The 27,554-nt window shown below is 35.5% G+C and overlaps 1 protein-coding gene across 4 annotated transcripts in view; it reads right to left on the reverse strand.

Annotated features, from left to right (window-relative positions):
• The window catches only part of MICU3 (mitochondrial calcium uptake family member 3), an 89,325-nt gene that overhangs the window by 45,799 nt on the left and 15,972 nt on the right, over positions 1-27,554 (reverse strand). For all 4 annotated transcript variants that reach the window (XM_050801820.1, XM_050801823.1, XM_050801822.1 and 1 more), the window contains exons 2-3: positions 8,554-8,707; positions 3,087-3,118 (exon numbers count right to left, since the gene is read on the reverse strand). In XM_050801820.1, the coding sequence (XP_050657777.1) occupies positions 3,087-3,118; positions 8,554-8,707 (186 nt within the window). The remainder of the gene's footprint in view (positions 1-3,086; positions 3,119-8,553; positions 8,708-27,554) is intronic.

Below are 27,554 nucleotides of genomic sequence, written 5' to 3' on the forward strand. Positions count from 1 at the left end.
TTCTGGAAACTAACAACCTGGTGGGTGTGAAATAGTATCATATCATTGGTTTAATTTGCATACCCTAAGCTACTAGTAAGGTTGACCTCCTTTACATATATTCAGCGGCCATTGTAGGTACTTTTGTCTATTTTTTTCTATTTAAGTTGATTATCTTTTTTATAAAGATAAAAAAAGGGGTTCTACATGACTGCAAGACACTTACCCTCTTCTGTTAATATGCTGCATGCATATCCTCCCACCATCATACATCTTTTAACATTGTTTACACTGTCTTTTGATGCTAAACTTTGAAATATTTAATTTAGTAAAAATTGCTAATAATTTCAAGTTTTGCTTTGAGTCTTATCTAAAAAAAAAACTCTCGTGCCTCTCATTTTGATTTTACTCTTATAGAATTTTTGTCACAAATAAGAACTTAATCCATCTGAAATTAGTTTTTGTATATGGTAGTAAATCTGAGGCCTAATTTGCCCCCTCCATGGAAAAATTATTATTAAACATCTATGATTGACAGGTCAATCTTTTTACCAATGATTTATAGATCTATCTATATATGCCTGGATCTGTTTCTGGATTCTATATTCTATTACCTTGATCTAGTTTTAAAAAATATCTTTGCAATGATGTAATACTACTTTATTATAGCTCTATTTCTAATCTTAATATGTCATAAGCCCCATTATTCTCATCTCAATGGTTTTTTTTTTCCCTCTTTCCTTTTTGGAATTGTTCTGAATATTTTGGGGCCCTTACTCATCCAGATTAATTTTAAAGGTTAATTTCGAATCAATTTGGTTGGGATTTTAATCGGAGTTACAGTGCATTTATAGATAGATTTGGAGGATCATTATCAAAAGGAAATGGCTTATTACCAGTATGAACATGATATGGTTCTCCATTTACTTGTGCTTTTAAAAATATAATTTAATAATGTTTTGTACATCTTCTGTTATGAATTGCTTTTAAGTACCTAATAGTTCTTGTTTCTATGATGAAATGCATTTTATTCAATACTAGTTTCTAATTGCTCTCGCTGGTGTGGAGCATCTTATTAACTTTGGTTTACTGCTCTTATATCCAGTAGCAATCTTGCTAAACTTTTATTAAATTTAAACAAATCTAAAATGTATATATTTTTACATTTTTCTTCCAATCATATTCTATTCTATGCCTCTATTCTAATCCTTAGAGCCTCTTCTTTTTTTCATACTACATATTATGGTCTCAATTGTGCCCCTCTCCCTCATTCATATGTTGAAGTCCTAAGCCCCAGTACCTCAGAATCTGACTGTTTTGCAGAAAGGACCTTTCTTTAAGGAGGTAGTTAGGTTTTTATATAAGGTCATCAGGATGAGCGCTAATCCAATATGACTGATGTCCTTATAAGAAGAGATTAGGACACAGACATACCCAGAGGAAAGACCATATGAAGACAGAGGAAGAAGACAGCCACCTAAAAGCCAAGGAGAGAGGCCTCAGAAGAAACTAACCTGCTGACACCTGGATCTCAGACTTCGAGCCCTCAGAACCGTGAGAAAATAAATGTCTGGTGTTTAACCCATTCAATCTGTGATATATTGTCATAGCAGCCCTAGTATACTGTACTAGCCTAGACTTTCAGTAAAATGCTATGGAACAGTTGTGATAGCAGGCATATTTGCATTGTACAGTAGCTCCCCCTTATTTGTGGCTTAGTTTTCTACAGTTTCTGTGACCCTAAGTCAACTGCAGCCCAAAAACATTAAATGGAAAGTTCCAAAAACAATCCATAAGTTTTAAGTTGCACACTGTTCTGTATAGCATGATGAAATCTCACACTGTCCAGCTCTGTCCTATACAGGACGTGAATCATCCCTCCGCCCAGTATATCCACGCTGTATACGTTACCTACCTATTAGGCACTTAGTAGTTCTCTTGTCTACGACATTGAAAAAACATAGTATATATAGGGTTCAGTACTTTCCACATGTTCAGCATTCATTGCCAGGGGTCTTAGAGCATATTACCCACTGATAAACGGGGATTAATATACCTAACTTGAAAGACAATGTCTCTGAAGTTCCACAAATGACCATGAGCTGTAGGCTTTTGGAGGATTCCCTTTAACTAGTTAAGGACATTCCCTGGATTTCTAATATTCTTTTTTAAAGAAATAATAAAATCATACCTATAAAAGTATAAAAGGAATATATATGCAATTTAAAGTTAAGAAATAGTGAAGTTAAAAAATAGAAAATTATCAGTACTTTAGAAGCCTCTTTGAGCCCATTACTGATGATATTCCCTGCTATCATCCTGAAGACGAATACTTTCTTGAATTTAATGTTAATTATTCCTTAGTTTTTCCGCGTATGAATGTATCCTAAATAATATGATTTCATTTTCCCAGTTTTGGACTTTATACAAATAGAATTATACCTTGTATTTTTGAACTGCTTATTTTGTTTACCATTATGTTTCTGAGACTTGCTTAGTTAAAGCACTGTTATAATTCATTTGTTTTCACTATTGTGTAGTATACTATATGAATAAATCAAAATTTATTTATGGTATAGTATTGATATATTAAAGTTTTGGGGCCATGATATATAATCTATAAACATTCTTATGAACTTCTGTGGCATATAAGCAAGAATTTCCCTAGGTATATACACTGGTGTAAACTAGATACCAGTGTATTTAGTATAGAAATTACTAGATCACAGAGTCTATTCAAACTCAACTTTACAAGGTACATGTGCATGCACTATTGCAGAATTTAAAGGCAGGTATGCATTTACTAGGTATAGGGTAGACATATCTTCAATTTTAGCAGACAATGCCAAATTGTTTTCCAAAGTGGGTATACCAACACATGAGATTTACCAGTAATCTACATTTTCACCAACCCTTAGAAACGTCCACCTTTTCATTTTCTGACAAACTGGAGGATAAAAAAAAGGGAACCCTAATGTGATTTGATTTGCAAAAAAATCATAAAATATATAAAAATACGTAATATATTTCATGAAATATATAATTATATATACATATATGCATGCACATATAAAATTTGTGTATATCCACCAAGAGCTTTAACTCACCTGTTTGGAAAGTGACTTCCAAGTTTTGGCAACTAAAATAAACAAATGTAAGATAATTAGATAATAAATACTTCATGGAATATCTATCCATATTTGCTAACCATCTACAGCCACAACTTATGACAAAACTTTTATGTCTAAAAGGCAAAGTTTTTTTTTAACCTCAAAATTTAGATCTGTGATATGATCTTATACATGTTATCTACTTGTTTTATATACTATGCACCGTTTATAGTAAGTATCAGTGACACAGGAAATATTTCTCCACAGCCCTATCATCTTAAATTTGGGCTTTCTGGACTAATAAAGTAAGTTAACTTTCTCCATGTTAAACATCATGCGGGCTTAAAAGTACAAATAATGATACTTACAAAATATTCAAACTAGAATATAAAATAATATTAACATAGATAAACTATAATTTTAAGGTATTACTTGTGATCTTTGCTGTACTAGTGCTCCATGACATAATTCACAGGTCAGGTCTCTCTAGAATGAAGAAGGATTGCGAAAAGAAAAAAAGAAAGGAAAGGGAGGCTAGGTAAAGTGATGGGGAAACTTGTCCTGTTCTTCCCTACAACTATTTAAGAAGCATCACTAAAGTAAGAGTGTTGTAGCTGAATAAAATGTCAGGGATCACTTTCTTTTTGTGATTCCTCCTCACACCCCCAAAGATCTCAAACACTGTAAAACTTACAACGTTGGGAAAAATGTGTAGTCAGTATTGCTATTTCCTTTGCTCAGATTTGAACACTGTAAATATTTAATGCCTGCCTAAGAATTAGCACCAGGTTTACATATGACTAAGTCCTGTAATACAGCTATATTAGGAAACTGGTAAATATTAATTACTTCAGCTACATTACAATAATGCCAACCAACATCTTTTTCTACCTGGCAATGGGGCTATTTCTATATAATTAACAATATATCAAATTCAAAATTACAAAAAAAGCAATTTTTGCTATGTAATTTTTCTTTATTAGGCAACAAAACAACTCAATTTAAAATCAAAAAAGAAGAAATATGTTTCTAATGATAGATTTCTTCTTTAAGCAGCAACAACATCCTTCCTCTATCCAAGATAGTTTATACAAATGTATAATCAAGTGATTCAAATAACAGGTCTACAAATTAGAATTTAGCATATAACCTTAAGTATGATACTGTCTATGTTTATTTTACAAAGACACTTCCCTTTTAACAATGAACAGAACAATGCAAATAATATTTATTATTCTGTTGCTCTTAAAATATAGCAGTAAGAAAAGAAGAAAAATAAATGGTAGAAAAGTACATGCATATGCTCTTATGCAATGCTCAGAAGACACTTATCAAAAGAGGAAGTTAGACGTACTCTTGAGTTTTGCAGGGTCTATGAGATTTCCATGGTAAATTATTCACAAAAGACATATTCATTCTGTCGGAAATGTCACCATGTTCAATATGATTAGCTTTTTAAATAAAGACTAAAGAGCCATTAAGATTGTTCTTCAAAGGATTTTTCTGAATTCCTTATTCCATATGAAGTTACTGCATATATAAATATAACTTAGGTGGAGAAGGACTTCAATTCTATTGGAAATATTATTTCTTAAGCTGTAGGTTGATGTTCATTATATTTTTAATATGTTTTTGCATGTCTGAAAAATTTAATTTTTTAAAAAATCTAAATTAAAATAATTCTTGATACTATGTTGGAAAATAATTACTGACTTTAGTTCTAGAAAAGAAAGTCACCATTTAGGTTCTATTTAAGTATGCAAAATAAGATTATAATGCAAAATCATAATCAGATATCTCAACATTTATTTGATCTATAATTTTTAAGCAAATATTTACACAGCGTACCATTTTTTTCCCTACTGAACGTCATCATAAAATGATATCAAAGACTTTTAAAAATCATGGCTATGATTTTAAACAGGGAAAAAATGGTATGCCATGTAAATATTTGCTTAAAAATTGTCACAGCTATGGGCTGGGCATGGTGGCTCACGCCTATAATTTCACTCCTTTGGAGGCCGAGGCAGAAGGATCACCTGAGGTCAGGAGTTTGAGACCAGCCTGGCGAACATGGTGAAACCCCAGCACTACAAAAATACAAAAATTAGCCGGGCATGACAGCAGCTGCCCGTAATCCCAGCTACTCAGGAGGCTGAGGCAGGAGAATCGCTTGAACCCAGGAAGCGGAGATTGTAGTGAGCCAAGATCACCCCCTTGCGGTCCAGCCTTGCTGACAGAGCGAGACTCCTCTCAGGGGAAAAAAAAAAAAAATCATGGCTATGAATTCAAATGATGATGATGATGACGACCTATCAATATTAAATGTTTACTGTGTGCCAGGTACTATACTAAGCATAATTAATTCATTCAATCTTCAAAAAAAAAAAAAAAACTTCATGAGGCTGTTATTTTTAAAAATGAGGAAAGAGAAGATTAAATAACTTAACCAAGTTTTCAAAGCCAGTAAGTGCCAAGGTTTAAACACAAGTCAGATTTCATTATGCTACAGTTTTAACGTTTCTGATTTAATATTCAGTACATGAAACATTTTTCTGTTCTTTTTCTTTTCTAAAACCCCAACTTTCAAAACAGGCTTTATGAATATCTCGATCTTTTGTGATTGTTCTTAATTATGTTTGAAAAGTGCTGGTTAGAAATTAACTGAGGTTGTGGTTGTAAAATACCCTGTATAATTTTTTAAATAATAAAAACCAGTTTTTTACTCTTAAGTTACGGTTTTAAAATACCTATGAGAAGAATCACCATGAAAGTTATTTCCAAAAAGCAAAACCCAACAGTGTGCTTCCAGTGAATGTATTGTGAAGAAAAAAATTCTAGAAAACAATGAAGTAAAATTTTTTCAAAATATGAAACTGTGGTCAGGCACAGTGGCTCACATCTGTAATCCCAGCACTTTGGAAGGCTGAGGCAGGTGGACCGCTTGAGCCCAGGAGTTCAAGACAAGCCTGGGAAAACATAGCAAAACCCCGTCTCTACAAAAAATTTTAAAAATTAGCTGGTGGCATGGTGGCATATGCCTGTAGTCCCCGCCACTTGGGAGGCTGAGGTGGGAGGATCATTTGAGCCTCGGAGGTTGAGGTTACAGTGAGTTGTGATTGCGTCACTGCACTCCAGCTTGGGGGACAGGGCAAGACCCTGCCTCAAAAAAAAAAAAATTATAGATTATTAAGTATTACTTAAAGAACAGCTTCAAGTATGTTTGAAAAAATTATAGAATTTGATATAAAATTCTATTTAGCATCTAAGAAATTCCTTCCTTCAAGAAATATTTATTGTGTACCTATCGTGCCAGGTAACCATATTCTACCTTGGAGTTGGTTGTTTCTGTATCTTATGTCATCTTACAATATTGTAAGTTTCCTGAGTGCACAGACTTTGCATCCCCCTCAGCACACAGAAAAGAACCTTAATACAGAAGTAGTCGTATAAATATTCCATACATTTTTATTTAATCGATTTGGTACAACATGGATTCTTTATATTTATTAGCAAATTAGTATTAAATCTATACTAACTCACAAATAAAGAATCTACATTGTACCAAATGGATTAAATAAAAAGGATATAATCCTTATCATAGCCTTAAAATCCTAAATAAAAAAAAAAAAAAGGAACTCTAATTAAGTTTTCGCCTTTCCTATCACTATATGGTCCTACATATTCCCAAAGTGGCTACTATTACTATACCATATACTGTCTTGATTTCATGTTTTAGCTTATGTAGCTTACATTTCTTTAAATGCTACTCTCATAGTTTCTGGTTAAAATCTTTTCTTTTTAATTTAAAATCTGGCACGATCAAAAGTGTCTACTTCAAATTCCATTCCAGCTACCTTTCAGTTCCTTTCTCTTTTGCAACCAAATATTATTGTAAGAGGGTCCTTTACACTCATCGTCTTCATTTCTTCATCTGCTACTCACTCCTGCAATTGCCCTAACGACTCCACTGAAACATCATTTTAAAAAACCATCAATAACCTTCATGTTATTAAATCTAGGGGACATTTTCCTGTCCTATCTAACTTGAATTCTCAGTAACACTGCACTCAATTGGCAATTCCGGCTATTTTACTTGGCTTCTATGACTACATACCCTTACGATTTTCTTCCTATGTCTCTGGCCACTCTTATGTCCCCTTTCCTCATCCTTTCAAAGCCTTTTGTCCATTCATCTTTTAAAGAGCAGAAATTCCTCAAGGCCAGGTCTTTGGTTATCTATATTCTCATCCTATACGGCTTCCCTAGGCAATTTCATTCATACACATCATATGAATTAGCAATAATGCAAAGATGAATCCTAAATATATACCTGAATCTCTTCTTTGATATCCAGTGGAAATAATCCAAAGAATCAAAAATTCATTAAAAGTTAGTATGTCAGGTAGCCAATTTGCCAAATTACTGAGTATTTATTTTAAGGTTCGTTTTTGCCATATTGCTGACTCAGGAGAAAAAAATGGCTATAATTGTTCTAGTCTAAAAGTATTTGTGTGACAGTTTAAAGCAGATATGGGTCAAATGACTGATTATTTGTTATACTGATTTTTCGTCAGTGATCTTTCAGTGAACTGAAATGAATAATTAAAAAAAAAATCCAGCTGTATCCTTTTACATATCCAAGGTATCTCAAATACATCATGACCAAAATTGAAATTGTGATTTTTCTCCTCAAACCTGGTCCCTACTCCCATCTATCCAGGTAAGCCAGTCAGAAACCCTTAGTTCTCATTATTCTTTTACCACCATCTGTAGAGACTTCTGAAGCCTCAACTATCACCAGTCAATTATGATACAGTATCAAAGGACAGTATCTATAATTATCTAAAAAGGCGATTAAAATACTCTTTTTTTACTGTCTATATCTGTGAGGTAGCTTTTCTTCATATACTTCATGGAAAATAACATATTGTAACAGATCAAATAAAAAAGCACATATGAGAATACAGCTGTCTTCTGTTAAGTTAGATATTAAGAGATTTGCAAGAATGTACAGACTGCCAAAAAGTTTGAGAACTATTATTCTAATATATGAAAAGGTGAGAAACAATTAAACTCTTAATATATTTACACTGCAGGAGCGATGACAAATGCAGAAGAGATACAGGTAGAATTCTTGCCCAGTGCTAACCTCAAAGCCAGTCCTCTGAACTACTCTGTTCAGGTTTGATATAAGAATGAATAGGCAGAATATGAGTCTTTTATAAAAAGTATCAAAAGTAAGGTGGTGTTAAGCTGAGAAAGATAGAGCAATTGAAAGTTTCTGAAAAGAGACGTGAGTAAGAGTCTGTAAGAAATATCAGTCTGTAACACTGAATAGCACAATATCATGTGAAATACCACATTACTCAGTTCTTCTAAAAAACTTATACTGTTCCATACATTTACAAGCTAGTGATAAAAAAATATACAATTATTAAGATAATTTCAGAGGTATACTTACCTTTGGGCTCATCTGTTGTAACTGCCAAAATAAAATCATACGGAGTCATGAATAACTGCCCTTCACATTCTATAGAAGCAAATAAACGAAATCGCCTCTCCCGAGATGTGGCACAGAGGTCTAAGTCTTCAATGTCTGTTCTGCCAATAGCAACCTAAGTTAAGAAAGCAAATAAATTTGGATCATGTGAAGTAATACCTCCCTCTAGAAGATACTTTTAATTATGTTGAAAGTGAATTAACAGAGTAAACGAGGAAGTGTGAAAATAACATCTTTTGAAAAACGTTAATCACTTTATAAATAAATTATTCACATAAATAAAATTAATTAATATTCGAAAGATTCTACAATAAATATCATTAAGAGCTTAAGGATTTTAAACTGGCACTTTGAAGAAGTGATTTGTGATGTTTTTGGTTTATTTCTTAAGCTTCAGTCTTACACAGCATTAAATTATGGAGCCAGTGGTACCTGTAGAAGGAACACCAACACCTGCTGAATTCCTACTCTGCACTCTTACAGGCCAATGTAGTTAATTACAAGTCTATTCACTAACATCCATTAATTTTCTAAAAGAATAAAATAAAATCCCAATAGGCTACTTGTAACTACCACTAAGGAAACCATTTAGCAGTAATATTTAGATTAGAAGTGAAATTGCTAATTCTAGGTCACTACAGTATAGTGACCATCATTGGTCTGAATTTTACCTAGAACTCCAGTTTGCTGAAAATTAATAGAATTAGAAAGTGTTTGTATATGGGGTGAGGGGTCTCTTTTCCTTCAAGACCTTTCCTTGTAGATAATTTTCCATTGTTATTTTCTCTCTGAAGTAACTAAAGCAAATTTATTTTTTTAATAAAAGGATTTATTTTCCTAATTACAAGAGAAATGCTAAGCTCTTACATGTAATTGAGAAGACAGAATTTTTAAAAAATTGTTAAGTATAATTTTGTTTTCTTTTTGGCAAAAAAGTAGGATTTTACCATACATGCTGTTCAATAACCTGATCTTTTTCATTTATCAATTATCAGCGCCATTTTTCTATGTCACTAAATATTCTAGTAGTTACTGTATAAATTGGAAGACAGAATATAAAAATTTATAGGTAGAACTGTTTTTGTTTTCTTTAGGCAAAGAAAATGGGATTATACCACATATATTGTTCAGTAATCTGACCTTTTTACTTACTAAAACTTTAGGGCAATTTTCCTATGTCACTATTCCTGTAGAAGACCATTTTTGTTAACTGCATGATATTCCATAGTAAATGTTTATAGTGAAACATAAACAATTCTACAAGGTTATTCAGTTGATTTCTAATCTTTAGATATTACAAAACAATGGTATAATGACCAACCTTGAAAATATTTAGAAATATCCATAAATAGTTCCTCAGGATAAATTTTTTTTTTTTTTTTTCTTCAGACAGAGTCTCACTCTGTCACCCAGGCTGGAGTGCAGTGGCATGATCTCAGCTCACTGCAACCTCCACCTCGTGGGTTCAAGTGATTCTCCTGCCTAGCCTCCCTTAATCCTTAGGAGTGAAACTGATAGGTCAAAGAAGACCTTTTAGTCAGACTGTCTTCGGGGAGTTTATAGCAATTTACACGATTGTCGGTAACACACAAATTGTATTTTCCCATATTTCATAAAATTATTTCTTACAAGAAAAAACTGTTTAAATATTTAGCACCTTGAGAAGCCATAACAGAAAAACCCATAGAAACTTTTGGCAAGAACACTACTTTATTTCTAAGTTACACCTTATTAAACAAAAAGCCAGGCAAATGATTAATCTTTTCCATCATTCTGAAGACTAAGACTTCTCAAAACATTACAGTTGTAGTCAAATAAAAACTGGAAAAAAGTTTCGCTCCCCACTTTTAATGGCATAAGAAATGAAATTTGTGGTGTCTGTCTTTAAGGAATGAGTATCAATCTATATGGAAAGACAGAATACTAGCTGGAGAGACAAAAGGCACAGAGAAATGGAATGGGTTAAATGCAAGCAAATACAAGACAGGCGCTATACGTCGGGCTTAAAAAGAAGGCTTCAGGAAAAATTATAAATTTGAATGCCAAGAAAAGATATGAACATTTGGGGTTTCTACAGCATATCTGAAAGATGGCCATAATCTTCCCGGGCAGAGGATTAACATTCATGGAAAAGTGTAGTAAAAGGATGGTGAGTTAATGATTTCTGAATGCCAGACTAAAGCCCTGGAGTTTAGTCTGATAGTAAACAAATGGGTCTTAGGAGATTCTTAAGTGAAGCAATGATTCAAAGAAAATGGTGCTTTAGAAAGATAAAGCAACCTGGTACCAAAGACAAGTTGGCTCAGCAGTACATTGATAACAGTTGCTCAGGTATCCAAAGGTATTGGAAAATTGTTTTGGCTCTGTCGTGGGTGAGACATGAGATACTGAACAGCTCACAGGTAAAAACGACCAATAATCTCCCTGAATAGTCCCTGGGTATCAGACTACCATCTTAGTCCCCTCGTACACGCATATCCCAGGGGATTCTTCTTCCTCTCAAGGTGGGAAACCAATCTTGTCTGTGACTAGAGCTTACTTTTCTGCCTTTTTCTTGCTAGGCCCATTTCGCTGGGCCTAGGTGACATCAATCAACCATGATTTATCACCAGTGAATTTCATGGAGACCACTCAGCCTGGAGCTCCCACTGTTTCTGCACCATGATCTGGATGAAGCATGCTTCGGTCTACCATTCTGCACCCCAAGTTTCTGCCTATAACATCTCTATTTGCTCTGACCTAATACAGACTTGATCTGTGGCTTCCGTTTCTACCTGGTGCTACTACTGCTCCTGAGATGCCTGTTTTCTCATCAAACTTTCTTTCCTTAAGCATAGTCTATCAATCCCCCAGCTTACCAAACCCGCCTGACCACTGCAGCTGGGAATGTGATCCACCTTCTATGAGCTAACGCTGACAATTTCTCCTCTTCCTTTACCTCTACTAACAGTCAACTAACAAAGTCTGTAGTCCTCTAATTTCACACATCAAAACCACTGCCACCACCTTTGTTCAGGGACTCATTACTACCTCCCTACAGTTTTATAGTAATGCCCTAACTGTGATTGTTACCTCTAATCCATCCTATGCTGAAGTGAGAGAAAACATGCAGAACTGTAGAAAAGTTTGCATTCTTTAACCACCTGAGCAAGGGTATGAGAAGAAATCTCACTAAGCAAAGCTGAAGGTTTTCATTAAAACTCCACTTTACGAATCCACTCCTGTTGTCTTAGCAATAGTATTAAGTGGGGCTTTTGACAATGGTATTAGGTCCGTGCCCACATTTATATCTACCACCACTTTAAAGGAAGGTCAGGAAGGAGTTTGGAACAGGTTTGTGCCCCAGAAAAAAAAAAAAGAATATGTATAAAAGAGATAACCAGAGGCCTGGTGCTTAAAAGGGCTTGCCAGTACCACCAACTCATTGCTTCCTCCATTGTCTCTGCTCAATTTAGTGTAATAAAGCACATAGTCTAATAAAACACATTAATACCACTCAGATGAAAAATGGACTGGTTAAAAGTAAGTAACGGCCAGGCATAGTGGCTCACGCCTGTAATCCCAGCACTTTGAGAGGCCGAGGCAGGCGGATCACTTGAGGTCAGGAGTTCGAGACCAGCCTGGCCAACATGGTGAAACCCTGTCTCTACTAAAAATACAAAAATTGGTCTGGTGTGGTGGTGCATGCCTGTAATCTCAGCTACTTGGGAGGCTGAGGCAGGAGAATCACTTGAAATCATTTGAAACCCGCAAGGCGGAGGCTGCAGTGCACCAAAATCATGCCACTGCACTCCAGCCTAGGTGAGAACGCGAGACTCCGTCTCAAAAAAAGCAACAAGTAAACAATTTCCCCATGATAACCCAGTAAATTCGTCTGATCCCAGAATAGTCTACTTATCATCAACTAGGAGAACTCAGCTCGTCTGGTGGGAGAATGAGACGGGATGGAAAGCAGAACAGGAATACAATACTTGTGTTGGTTTTTAAGTTCTCTATTCTCTTCTACAGACTTATTTGTCTCTTTCTACTCAAATACCATACTGTTTTAATGACTATATCTTTTGAATATGTTTTGACGTTAAAACAAGACTGTACCTTACTGTCAATCTTTTTAAAAATATATGTAACGACAGATATGTAATTTTCTATTCAAAGTAAACTTTGAAATCAATGTATCAAATTCCTATTGTACAAATCCTACTAGTATTTTGTTTGAGATGACATGAAATTTGGGAAAATTGATAGTCTCACAATATTGATTTTTCCAACCTAGGAACACAGATGTCTATTTAGTCAAGTCTTCAACTATGTCTTTCAGTAAAGTTGTGTAGTTTTCTTCATATAAATTTAAAATATTTTGGTAGATTTACTCCTGAGCATTTCATAATTTCTGTGCAATCTGAATCAGGAATGGGATCTTTTATTCTATTGTACTTTCAGTTGGTTATTTTTTATGTGTGGAAAGGCTATTAACTTTAGTATATTTGCTTCATATCCAACTATCTTAATAAATTCCTTCATTAATCTTAACTTTTTTCTCAGATTTGCTAAGTAGGTAATCACATTCTTTCAAAATGGTGACAGTTGTAGCTTGTCCTTTTCAGCATTTATATCTCATTTTCATTGCCTTAATTGCTAGAGTTGTAGGTCTATAAAAATGATGTTGAATATTATCAGTAATATTAAGCACTCTTGACTTTTTCTCTGTTTTGAAGAGAACGCTTCTAATGAACTGCCAATAAAAGCAATGTCTGCTGTTAGTTTTGATAATTATCTTCTACCTTTTATCAGGAATTGGTATTCATCTGGCCTCCTTTGTTCTCTGAAAATGAGTTTAGAGTTAGAATGGTCCTTAGAGATCATTTGGTCCTGTTTCTTCACCTTTTTATCAGAATAGAAACGTAAATACTAGTCCCCAAACAAATATTTAAAATGTGTTGGGTGAGTAGCAGCATAAATAGGAATCCTCAAACAAAAACTCAAACTATATTGGACAAAACTCTATTATTTGCATTCTTTTAAGCCTGTATAGTTTCTAAGATGAATATTTAATGTCAACAAATGACTTAATGTAAATTCATTCACTCATTCAACAGGTACTTGCTGTGTGCCTATTACATACAAATGAAATATTATAAAATAATTAGTCAATTGGAAGATTACCAACATTAACTAAAACTGTTTTAGGACAAAAACAAGTAAATAAGCTTGGTTTAATCATGTTCTGCCTACATACACCTAACTACTTTCAAACACTTCAAGAATCCATATGCTTATTTCTCTGTAGTTTGTCAATAGACTGTTTACTTAGAGAATGATCTAATGGCATAAGATTAATAATTTATCGTTTGTTACTATGATACAGTTCTGACCAAGCTAAACTTCAGAGTGCATAGGAGACTGACTTGGAGCAGTCCATGAAGTTCTGCTGAGTATACTCCATCTACTGGAACCTCTGAGAAAGAGGCAGCAGCTTGCCAGCAGACTATCAAAGTGTCACAAGGAACTCAGACCTTTCAGAGATTTAGCTTTGCTTCTGAACTTTCCAACGTTAAAACAAAAACAAAAACAAAAAAACCCCACACTCTCTGAAGTTTTAACATCACAATTACAAACACTCAATTAAAAAAAAATAATAAAAGCGGAACAAGACATTAAAGCAGTTTACTAAACCTCTTGTGAGTCTTTCTTGCTTACAAATGACAATGATCTTGTATCACATTCATGTTCTGGACCTTTTAAAAAACACACATAGCCATTTCACTGGAGCTCAATGAATCTGTGGTTCTGTGATTAGGGGTATATCCTTATATTACTAGGAATAGGTTTCCTTGGCTGATCTACTTCATTTTTAAGTACCTGTTTTGCTTACCTAGATCCAATATATCTTTTAAACGTTTATTTCTAATTTAAAAATCCTACTAAAATCAACTGAAACATCTTTCATTACTATGCATTATTTCAGTAAATGGTACTTTTGGCATCACAAATTGCCAATGCAGTAAAAACTTGCCAGTAAGTATAATATGTCAAAGGTCAATAGGGTACTTTAGAAGCCGAGGCGGGGGGATCACCTGCAGTCAGGAGTTCGAGACCAGGCTGGCCAACATGGTGAAACCCCATCTCTACTAAAAATACAAAAAAATTAGCCAGGTGTGGTGGCAGGTGCCTGTCATCTCAGCCACTTAGGAAGCTGAAGCAGGAGAATCACTTGAACCTGGGAGGTGGAGGCTGCAGTGAGCTGAGATCACACCATTGCACTCCAGCCTGGGCAACAAGAGTGAAACTCCGTCTCAACAACAACAACAAAAAAAAAAACGAAAAAAAGGTCAACAGGGAAAGCTAACCTTAAAGCGAAGAAAACCTGAATTATATTCATTCATTTGTTAAACCATATACTGCTAAACTGAAAATCATTATCATCAATTCAGTGTTATATACTTTAAAATATGCCTTTCAAAAGTGGTAACGTAGGAGGAGATCATTTGCAAATGGGTAAGGAAGAGAATGAGAGGAGTTAGAGAAGAAAGGAATTATATGAGAAAAATTCTTAATTTCTGTAGATTATAACTTATATTAATTACAACATATTAAGTTATAGCCGATTATCAATGTTAAAAATTTGCTCTAATTAAAAATTCTTAGAGATTGAATATAATTAATACTGTTTGAACCTTGAATTATTGTTTTCATATGAGTTTTGGAACCAATCCTGTTCCAAGTTGGAGGTAACCACATACTCTCAGGCCAGAGATCAAGGTGTCGCCTGTTATGTTCTGGGAACAAGAACTGAGCTCCTGATTTGCTCCCTATCCTTAGAACTAACCCGTCCCTGATTTCCCAGTGTCTGTACCTGGGTTCCTGTCAACCTGTGCCTGAGACGTCTTCCTCCTGCTCCACAGGTTCCCTCTGGAATTGCAGTGCATGCTTACCTACCCACCCCAGGACTTGCTGTTAGGCTGCTACTTACCAGATCTCCTTAATGCTTCTTTCTAAACTCTGTCTGTTTAGAGCTCTGCTAGTTATCAACACATTCAACGGTTATTTACTGATAGAGCTTCATAAAATCAACTAAGCTAATACTAACCAAACTCTAGGCTTAACCTGTTGACAGAAACAAGAATGAGTCTAATTTGCATCAGAGCACAGGATAAACTCTGGAAACTATAATGGTCTCCGCCATGGCCAGCTCCAAGAATATTTTAGATCTACTTCAGTTCCCTGCTTAAATTTGCAATTTCTCTGGCGATGACTCCAATACTTTTCCAGTTATTGCCAAGGAAATGAATCCATGGTGTTCCATATCAAATGAAATATGTGATTCTTTTACTCAGACTCTCAGGAAGGCCACATTCCAGAAAACTGGTGCTGCCACACCCTCTCTACTGTATAAGCTACTGCTCCACATCGATTCCTAATTAATCACATCCCTTGCAATAGCACACCTTAGACCCTGACAGCTTTCCTGTAAGCCAACACAGTATCTGGATAAATCTTAGTGATTTCCTTTATATATCCCTATTATATCACTTGTACTCCTTTCCTCCATTCACACCAGGTTGCAATTATCTGTTTATCTATTTGTCTCTTCCATTCAATCATGAATTCCTTGAGCCCTAAGTTCTTGCGAGAAAAAGAAAAACATAAATATCACATGGAAGAGGTTCAAATGAGCAAGACTGAGGAGAGCACTACATGGAGGACTGCAGAAGCAGGCAGCAGTGGAGGGAACAAGAAGCCAGACAGGAAAGGTATGGGAGATGCAGTGTATGATTCATTTGGCACAATCCTAAACCACCTTCAAGACCCAGACTACGGACCTCAGCCAGGAACAGGGGAGATTACAACGAGGTTCAAGCAGCAGGCAAATTGACTGAAGCCCACTACTCAAAGAAGAGATAAGTAGGTAAGAGGAGCCTTGATTCAGGAAGAAGAAATGTAGTCCCTGCGGAACTGGCATAAGGTGACTGGGATTTTTTAAGTGACATTCTAAGGTAGGAATCTGAAACATGGGATTGGGATAGAAGACTGGGGCTAAATCACAGGGATCAATAAGTTACATTAATAATGTCAAGTGGCCAATTAGCTATTAATCTAAAGCTCCTTATATTCTGTGGCTCTTAGTGTGTGTGGTGAGGTTGAACCTACAGGCAGGCAGTTAGGTGAACTTTCGTACTAGGAGAACTTAAAAGACACGTCTAGCTGACAGTTAATTCACCTCTATCCAGAAACAATCATCTCTCTTCTCAGTGATCAAGAACTTCACCAATTAATCCCTTCTCTACTGTATTAGACAGCGTAGGCTAATTTCTCAAATGTAATGGCTCCAACACAACACAAGTGTTTGTATCTCTTTCTCATATAAGAGTTCTGAGAGAACATACTAGGACTGGGGCTGGGAGTTGGATCAAGGAGCTCTGCTTTGTATAGTCATTCAGAGACCGAGGCAGATGATGTCTCTGTCATTATCAACCAAGGGAGAGGGAAAGAAAGTATGGGAGAAGTTCATGTGAGAAGCTTTTATAAGCCAGGCCTAGAAGTGGTATAAATCACTTCTGCTCACCTTCAACTTAAGAGAAGGTAAGTCACACAGCCACACTTAAGTGCAAGGAATGATGGAAAATGAAGAAGAGTTGGACATCTATACCCTAACTATTACGGAAAAGGAGAAGAAATTGTGGCCAACAGTTTGCAGTCTCTGTCATACCAACTTCAGGTAACAACATCAGGGACTCATGGAATATAAAGGACTAAAAATAAAAACATTAGAGTAAATTTAAGAAAGACTTGGAGAGACTCACTTCCAAAACCAACCACATCTGTAGAACTAAAAGCCTCATGGCAGGTAACACTTCTAAACCACCTTCATCAATGTTTCAGGAAACACTAAACGGCTGTGATTCACTTAGGTTGACAGTTTCATACATTTTGGCCTCTGCAGACTATATCTCTCTTCCCAAATTCTTAGACATAGCCACCATCGGCTTGAAATTTAATATTTGCACTTGTATGCTCCCTGGTCTTGTTTTCCAAATTTGGCAAAATGCTTCTGTAACTCTGACCTTTTCTCAAAACACTGCAGTGAGATTAAGAAAACGTTTGGGGCTGGTCACGGTGGCTCATGCCTGTAATCCCAGCACTTTGGGAGGCTGAGGCGGAGGGATCATGAGGTCAGGAGATTGAGACCATCCTGGCCAATATGGTGAAACTCTGTCTCTACTAAAAATACAAAAATTAGCCAGGCATGCTGGCGGGCGCCTGCAATCCCAGCTACTTGGGAAGCTGAGGCAGGAGAATCGCTTGGACCTGGGAGGCAGAGGCTGCAGTGAGCTGAGACCGTGCCACTGCACTCCAGCCTGGCGACAGAGCAAGACTCCATCTCAAAAAAAAAAAAAAAGGAAAAGAAAAAGAAAAAGAAAACATTTGGGTCTGGTCCTCAGTCCTTGAATGTTGACAGATGTTGAATGTAAACAAATGTTTTTTGCTCTTCCTCCACAAACCTACCCACGTTATCTAAGGGAGACTGAACAGTAAGTATTATTACTAACCTACAGTTTAATTTACAAAAACCAACTCAACTACCTATAGGTCTTCACATTTTGCTCTATAATTATACATCTGAATTATTCCTAAACTTGGCAGCAGATTGTTATACTCAAAGTATCTAACAAAAATAACCAAAAAATTCTAAATCTAAAATCTAAGTAACAGAAACAAAATATAAAACTCCCTGCAAATACATATATGTACATAAACTTAAGTTTTAAATCCTAACAACTTCACTTCTTTCATTCATATAGTAAAATCCATTCTGAAAATACAATATAATCATCAAACTTCAAAGTAATGAAATCACGGCATGTATGATTTTGTCAAACATTACCTATTAAATGCAATAATATTACAATTTCTTGGCTTCATATGGGAATATTCTAACTAGATATGTGAAACTTTTTATAGTGCTATTTTTCACCAAATAGGAAAATAAAGACATTGTAAAGTTCAAGGTGAGGTATCACTGCAGTGTTTTTAGATGTGGAAAATTTTGCTGAAATGGAACTTTTTTTCTATCAAAAAGACCTTGCAAAGCTCCTGCAGAAAACTGCCCAAGCACAGACCACAGATTTGGCACATGACTTATCTTATTTATAAGTGTGAGGCCACACAGTAGTAACATGAAATCACAGAAATCGAGAGCTAAACGATAAATGAAATTTGCCATTTCATGTTACTCCTTCTAGAAAATTACACCTTAGACCTTCTAGGAAATTATTTTACGGGAATTGTCTGACACCCTTTTCACATTTGCTAAAAACGTTTAGGGAATCTTCTTTCTACCTCTAGAAAGCTCTATTTCTTCTGTTTTACTGAGAACTTGTGAGCTATTTATGAGAATTTATGTGGAAATAATAAAAAATATACATGATTGCTTCATAAAAATTAACTAGTAATTCTTTTTAGGTAACTGTGTGGATGCTGTAAGTCATGCTGACAGAACTAAGATGATAAGCTTAAAAAATGACAAAAGTTTCATTTTTAAGTTACCTCATCTTTCCAAGAGAAATAAAAATACAGTGTCAATACAATTACCCTCTCTGGAATTTCCAAACTCAGACCTTTGCAACAAGTACTTAGATGTTACTTGTTAAGGTAGTGAGGCTAGGGCCTTCAGGCAACAGAGTACATCATTAGCCTTCCTATGAAAACAGAAAGCAAAGGTTCACTGCCAAGGCACAGGCTCACGTTACTTCAGGTCAGCAATTCAAAAATTTACTCGGTGGTAAGGTCTAGTTTTCCCAGGGAGGCAAGATTAAATGCCAGATAAAGGATTCACTACTTGACAATTAGAGAAACTTACGCCTACCAGCTGATAATACCCTAAAAGAGGCAATTCAAAACAATTATATCAATTATCTAAACTGCATAATACCTTACTCTGCATAATACCTTACCTTTTAGCAACCACGAAACAGAGAAATGACAATGAACAATGAAAGAAGAAAAAACTAAAACCATTTGTATTCACCAAAATTATTTAGATTACTCATCCTTATTAGTTTCTTAAGACACATTTGTTTTATACTAAATCAAATCAAAAATTTTAAAAATAAAGAATGATTTTAAAATGTATTAATTTCATGTAGGGAATGTGCACTGCTATTAGGATTTACCTCATGTTGGCAACTGTACCAACATTTTTATAAAACATCAAAGTAAACAATCTTGTAAATTTATATTTCTACACTATATTATCTGGGCAAGAATCTTATGGACTTGCATGGGATTCTATTCAAGTAGCTAAAAAAGATTTTCATGGAAGTATTACATTTGGTTTTCCCAAATGGCTTCAGGCCTATTTAAAGGCATATTGAAGATAAAAGTAGTAGCATGTTCTTTGCTTGCTGGGTGGTCGAAAGGTTAAACCTCAAATTCCCAGTGTGGGAAAATCCCAAGTACTCTAAGTGAAATGTTTTGATGCTTAGTAAATGTGTCTGTGTGGAAATACACACAGCTGAAGACAAGCCAATAGTATCTCCCTGGCTGAGATCAAAGATTTTAAAAGTTGCTAGATAAAACAACTGACCATTTATAATTTTTAAGGCCTCTAATTGTACAACAATAGTTACCAGACTATGGGAAGGGTGAGTGGGGGTTGGAGAAATGAAGACAGATTGGTTAATGAGTATAAACATAGTAAGAAGAAATAAATTCTAGAGTTCAATAGCACAGTAGGGTCACTATAATTAATAATAAAATTCATATATTAAAAAAGAGCTAGAAGATTTGAAATGTTCTTGACACAAAGAAATGATAAATGTTCAAGGGGATGGATAACCTAAATACCTTGATTTGATCATTACATGCTGTATTCATGTATCAAAATATCACACATACCCCATAAATACATACAAATATCATGTATTATGTCAAAAAACCAAAAAAATTAACTCTCTACTTGTATTATTATAGTAGCTTACATTATAGGGTTATTTCGAAGTTTTTAAAGTACTTTCACATACATCATCTCATTATTTAATTGAAAGGTAATATAAACGAAAGTCTTTCTCTCTAGAGGCAGTAAAGCATAGTGGTTCAGTGTGTAGACCTCCTCTTTTCCTGCCTATTCAAAGACTTTGGTTCAGCAATACTACCCTGGCCCTGCCAACCTATTTTTTCCTCTTCCACTGTATACTTCTCTTCAGCTTACACACGTTCCTATTCCTCCCACCTTAGAAAGTACCATGTCCCACCTCTCTATTTAGCTACCTTTTTGTTCTCCTCCCAGCCATTTTTCTCCTTCCCTTTACAGCAAGGCTACTGGAGAGTGTTGTTTACATTTCCTCTCATTCTTTTTTTATCTTACTCCAGCAAGGCTCTCTCCTCTACCATGCCACCAAAACTGCTTGTCAAGGTCATCAATGACCTCCTTGTTGCTAAATCCAAAGGTCACTTCTCAGTTTTCATCTTATAGCATTTGACACAGTTGGTGGCTCCTTTCCCCTTGAAATAATTTATTTTCTGTTTCTAAAATTTCACTCTCTTGCTTTTCCTCCTATCCCTCCAGGTATTCCTTTTTGGTATTTTTGCTGGTACTTCCCAACTACATACTGCCCTAGGGCCCATCCTTGGACCTCCTTTCCTCTTTTAAATCTACAATTACCCACTTGATGATCTCATCTAGCCTTCAAATATTATAAATATGCTGAGAAACACAAAATTTATCTCCTGCATTCCACAATATAAATTCCATGAATGTAGCAATTTTTTGTTTACTTGGTACACTTTAGTTTCCCCAGTCCTACAAAAGTTTTTAGCTTCTAGCAGGCTCTCAAATATTTGCTGAATAAATGAATGAGTGAAAGTGGGTGTAAAGCTTACTATAATTGTTAAATTGTGATTCCTTTAAAAATTAAAATATAAAAAAATTAAAACAATATTAAAAAACCAATAGCTATGTGGTACTAATTCTGCAGTCGACTTCAGAAAAATATGAGGTGGGGAGGGCCATGTGATAAAACATGTTCAATGAACTGTCTTTTTTGGAATAAAAAATTTTCTGATACTCATTTTTCCTCAAGTTTCAGATGTATATAAACAAGTCTTTGTTATGTGTAACCAATTGAAGACCAGAAACAGGATGTATGACTTTCAAACTACTAGAGGGAGAAAAATAAGAAGAAACAGGACCATTCTAATGCCAGGTGATAAAGAAGTAACACATGCTCATAATAATACAGCAAAAATAAATGCAAACATGTTCTCAATCACAACAAATAGGACACGTTTAAACTCCCCCAATGAAAAAGAGCAATCACCAAAAAGATATTACACACATGAACTAAACAGCTTAAAATTACATAATGCAAAAACTGTTAGAGAATGGCAATGAAAATTTATCAATTCACAATCATGGCTGAGACTTGAATAGATCTCAACTAGAAATGGACAGATCAAATAGAGAAGCCAAGTAAGAAAAACGATCTGAGTAACAGAATAAGGTGCTTGTTAATTTTGTTTTTAATAAACAGGGACTACATAAACTGATCATTGATCAATCTTCACAAAAATATCAATAAAAATGTTAATTACATCAGTGTAATGAAATATTAATAAAGTAGTATATTTTACAGTCGTGAAAAGTAAATTAACTACAAGTACGTGTCAATATGTATAAATTTCCTAAATATAATATTAAATAAAATAAATACATTATAGAAGGACATATTATTTTTAAAATTTACAAAAATATGTATATATTGTTCAGGGATACAGCACTTGTAAGAAAACTGCTTATTACGTATTAAATGTAGACGTAAATCTTAGTATACCATTCTGAAAGATAATTTTAAGTTTCTATTAACATTTAATAGCTATAGACCCAGTAATTTAATATTTGCAGGTACTTAAGATCCTTGGATAGTCATTGCAGCATGTTTCCAATAGTGAAAAATTGAAACAATCAAACTTTCCAGCAGCAGGACAATGGTCAAATAAATTATGGCACACCCATGGAATAGCTGGTGACTATGAAAAGGGGTATGGTAGATCTAGAGGTACTACCATAGAAACAGTCACAAGATGCACACTAGGGTGAAAAAAACAGGTTGTAGAAAAATGGGTAAAAAAACAAAAGTTCACATTTTATAGGAATATATGTATGTAAAGATGTAGATAAATTTTGGAATGGAGTACTATTTTTTAAAAGGCAAACAGAACATATATTATTAGTGCAACTGTACAAAAGAGTTAACTTAATCTACAAGGGCCTTCAACAGGGTCACACAGGCAGCAAATGGGTCTAGGACCAGAACTTGAGTACTGCAACACACAACCCAGTGTTTTTTCACATTACACAGCTTGGTATACTGGAATGAAAGTATACGGGTTTTGCAATCCTTCCGGCCTATGTTCAAATGCCAGCTTCATTCCTTCCTAGTTAGGTAACCTTGGGAAAAATAATTTACTTTCTGCAAACTTTAGCATTTTCAACTATAAAATGGACAAATAAATACTAAGCCCACAGACTGTAAAGATTAAATGAAAACTACATGCAAATACTGCCTCTTCCCTTGGCCCACAGAATCGAGAGAATCTGCCTCTTGATGTACTATTAACTAGCTAGGTCCAGAAATAGTGTTTGGCTCCTCAACTTCAGGCCCAAAGTTTATAAATATCTAGAACCTCTGTAGCACTACGAGTTAGATATTCTCCAAACACGTGAGAGGAGATAAAACTATTCCAACTGCCTGGCTGCTTCTTGTGGGTCTCACTGCCTCATGCTCTACCACCCTTCCCTCAGTCTTCGTGGTTCAGTGTCCCAGGATATAACGGAACACTAGGCATAAATGGGTTAAAATTTTTACTTAAAGAGTCTTGTTTAGAAATTTAGTATCATCATCTAAAAGTCTGAAATGTTCCCAGTCTGAAATATTCAGTTACCTATGAAAGAAGAGAAAATGACTGACGTTCAAAGAAATTAAGTTATCTATCCCCGAAATACAGAACTGTGTACTGTTTATTTGCATGGATCCATAATAAGCTCATAAATTTCCAGCACATTACGGAGTATACGCACCTAGACCAGGTTCAAAGACATAAGTTGGGTGCACTGCTCACGTCTAAAAATCTCAGCACTTTGGGAGGCTGGGGTGGGAGGATCACTTGAGTCCAGGAGTTTGAGACCAGCCTGGGCAACACAGTGGCAACCTGTCTCTACAATTTTTTAAAACATATATTGCCTGGGTGTGGTGATGTATGCAGTAGTGCCAACTACTCACGAAGCACAGGCAAGAGGATATCTTGAGCTCAGGAGGTTGGGGCTGCAGTGAGGGGTGATCACACCACCATACTCCAGCCTGAATGACAGAGTAAGACCCTGTCTCAATAAAACAAAATGAAATACATAAGTGGTAGTTGTGGAGAAGATTCTATTCAAAATTTCATCTTGAATTGTAGCTCCCATAATTCCCAAGTTTCATGAGAGGGACCCAATGGTAGGTAACTGAATCATGAGGGTGGGTCTTTCCGATGCTGTTCTTGTGATAGCGAATAAGTCACACAAGATCTGATGGTTTTATAAAGCGGAGTTCCCCCGCACATGCTCTCTTTCCTGCCTCTATGTATGATGTGACTTTGCTACTCCTTTGCCTTCTTTAAGGCCAGTGAATTTCTATTTCATTTTTCTGTTGTGTTTCCTTTTTCTTATTAATTTGTAGATCTACGCATTTAGGATATGTAGTCCTTGTGAGGGCTATGTACTATAAATATCTTCTTCCATTCCAGGACTTCTTTTTATTTTATTAAATATTTTAAATGAAGTAAATATAGTAATATTTTCCATTCTAGGTTTTGTTTTTTATTTTGTTTCAAACACCAAAACATACATATTCCTCTAAATATCTCAAAGTTTTACTTATGTAGGATTCTAATCCACCTGGATAATTATGAAATGAAGCAGGGATTTTGGTTTCCCTCATTAAACACTTTAACTCATCATGCCTCACTGTCTTGTGTATCAGTTGTTCACTATTTGAAATCCACTTCATTGTAACTTCTTTTAAAATAATAATTATTGTTGCTATATACAATCAATGGTTAATAACTGCTCTCATCTTTACTACTTTCTTTGTTCTCCATTGCTTCTTGAATTTCACCCCTTTTTATGTTAATTCATTTCATTTCTTCCTGATACTCACTCTTCAATGGTTCTTTCAATGATGATCTGATACTGGTAAACTCTCAGTCTCTTATGAAAATAAATTTATTTTGTTCTCATTCCTAAATAACTTTCCGAGGTATAGAAGTCTAAGTGGCAATTATTTTCTCCCACTTTTGAAGATATAGCCCACTGTCCTCTGGCTTCTGTCTGTTGCAGTGCATTAGTCTATAATCAGGCCAACTGCAGTCCCTTTGTAGGAAGTCTGTCTCTTTTTATCTTTGATTTTACAGTTTCACTTCGATGTGACTAAATATTTTTATTTATCCTGCTAAGGACTTATGAATCTGAAGATTAATGTCTTTGTGCCTTTCTGGGAACTTTTCAACCATTATCTCTTGGGATACTGCCTTTCTCATTCTCTCTCCTCCTCATCTGTAACCCCTAATAGATGAATTTTAGACTGTCTCAGTCTATTTTCCACATTTTAAAAGTATTTCATAATATTTGACATATCTTCATTTCTGTGTTACATTCTGTGCAGTTTCTTCAAAATTATCTTTCAGATTATTAACTGCTGCTATAGTTCTTATATGCTGTCTAGCCTACTTGGCTTCCAATGGCTATATTTACATTTCTAGAAGTTCTATTTTAATCTTTATAGCAATCTGCTTTTTCATGCTAATTTTTAATTGTATCTTCAATCACTTTGCATATACTTAATTTACAGACCCAACCAAATTATCCTATTATCCAGATGTTAGGAATCCAATCATTGAGTTTACTGACTCTTGATCACAGAACTTCATATATTTTGTACTTTGGATTACGAGCTCATTCTCATCTAGATTTTATCCATAGGAATCACATATGGCCAGTGTTAAGGGCTTTTCCTTCCAAAGAAGTTCTGCATTTCTTTCTGCCAGCTATGCCTGCTCCTTCTCTGCTTGGGTAATGTAAGTTCTAACTCTGAACCTATATGAGGTGGTATGGAGCCATGTGTATACATTCTCAGGAGACTCTTCTTTCCTATTCTGAGCGCAGGAGGAAATTTGCAGGTTTCATGTCATCAACTTATACCAGACATAACATTTTTTCCTTCTCCATCCTTTTGATGAGAATTCTGGCTTTCAGTAGGTGGCATCTCACTTCCAACTTCCCAAGGTCTAGTTTCCTGTCTCCACATGAGCACTAAAGTCCAAGAGCCTAGAATTCCATGAATCATGACCCCTCTCCTCCCCCAAGTAAGTCACAGTTCACACACCATTGTAGTTATTAGTTCTTTATTTCTGTCCCTGGCAATTTCCCTCAATTTCTTATAAGTACAGTGTGGTATTTAGTTATATTTAAAAGATTTTTATGACTGATTCTGTATTACCAAAACCAAAAGGATAAACCATTTATTTTATCAGATAGGTGTTTGTAAACGCTTAAACCATGTTTTTCCTCTGCTCTCAGACCAACACAATCATCACAGAAGACTTCTGTGACCAAATGTGAGGTGGGAGGAGGTTCTCCCCATCACCAAGCAATCAATCAGTTCTGCAGCAGCCACCAACTGGGTGTCCTCCAATCAATTCTGACACTGTGTACCTGGAGATAGTGCTAGATCCCACAGGTTAAGGGCTCAGTTCCCAAGATTGCCCTCTTCAGTGAAATTTACAAGTCCTGGCCTCCAGAACTTCTGACTGGCTTCAAGATGGGGTTCACGTGATCCCTCTTTGGATTCAAATAATTTGCTAAAGCAGCTCACAGAACTCAGGGAAACACTTATTTACATTTATGGATTTATTATAAAGGATACTGCAAAGCATAAATATGAAGAGATGCTATGGTTTGGTTGTGTCCCCACCGAAATCTCATCTTGAATTGTAGCTACCATAATTCCCATGTGTCACAGGAAGGACCCAATGGGAGGTAACTGAATCATGGGGGCAGGTCTTTCCTGTGCTGTTCTCATGACAATGACTAAGTCTCACGAGATCTGATGGTTTTATAAAGAGGAGTCCCCCTGTACTTGCCCTCTTGCCTGCCTCCATGTAAGATGTGACTTTGCTTCTCCTTTGCCTTCTGCCATGATTGTGGAACTGTGACTCCATCAAACCTCTTTCCTTTATAAATTACCCAGTCTCGGGTATGTCTTCATTAGCAGCAGAGAACAGACTAATACATATATGTAGGATAGAGTATGGGGAAAGGGGAAAGCAGCTTCCCTGCTATCCTGGGTATGCCACCCTCCAGGAACCTCAACATGTTCAGCTATCTGGAAACTCCCAAACTCTGCCCTCTTGGATCTTTTTATCAGGACTTCACTGGTGACTTCTTATGAGGTCTTTTTATGGGGACTTCATAGGCATGACTGAAACATGGACAACCATGTTGAAATGTGACTGGATAAAAAAGGTATGATCTAAACCCAGCAGACCTGTCTGTTCAGATTCTTCTTGACCTCTCTGTGCAGCATTCCTTCCTCCAAAGTATGGGGCAGGATGCTCCCTGTAATGAGAGTCTTATGATCCTCAATCAGATTAGAGTCCTGCTGTGGGAAGGTGAAAGGAAGGCAGGAGAAAGTCAGAGAGAGAGTTTGTTTACTGTAACAAGGACTATGGTAGTTATGAGCCAGGAACTGTGGACAAAAACTTATGTTATCTATCTATCTGATAACATCAAAGTATCCCATAATTTATTTTTGAGCATTTTCATTTCGTTTAAAAGCCACTTTCTCAATACAATAGGCTTCATCTAACAAAGACTAGCAGATATCTTCCATTATTCATTCTCCAATTTTCCGTTAAAAAAAAAAAAA

Source organism: Macaca thibetana, chromosome 8, assembly GCF_024542745.1.
Source record: "Macaca thibetana thibetana isolate TM-01 chromosome 8, ASM2454274v1, whole genome shotgun sequence".
Lineage (NCBI taxonomy): Eukaryota > Metazoa > Chordata > Mammalia > Primates > Cercopithecidae > Macaca > Macaca thibetana.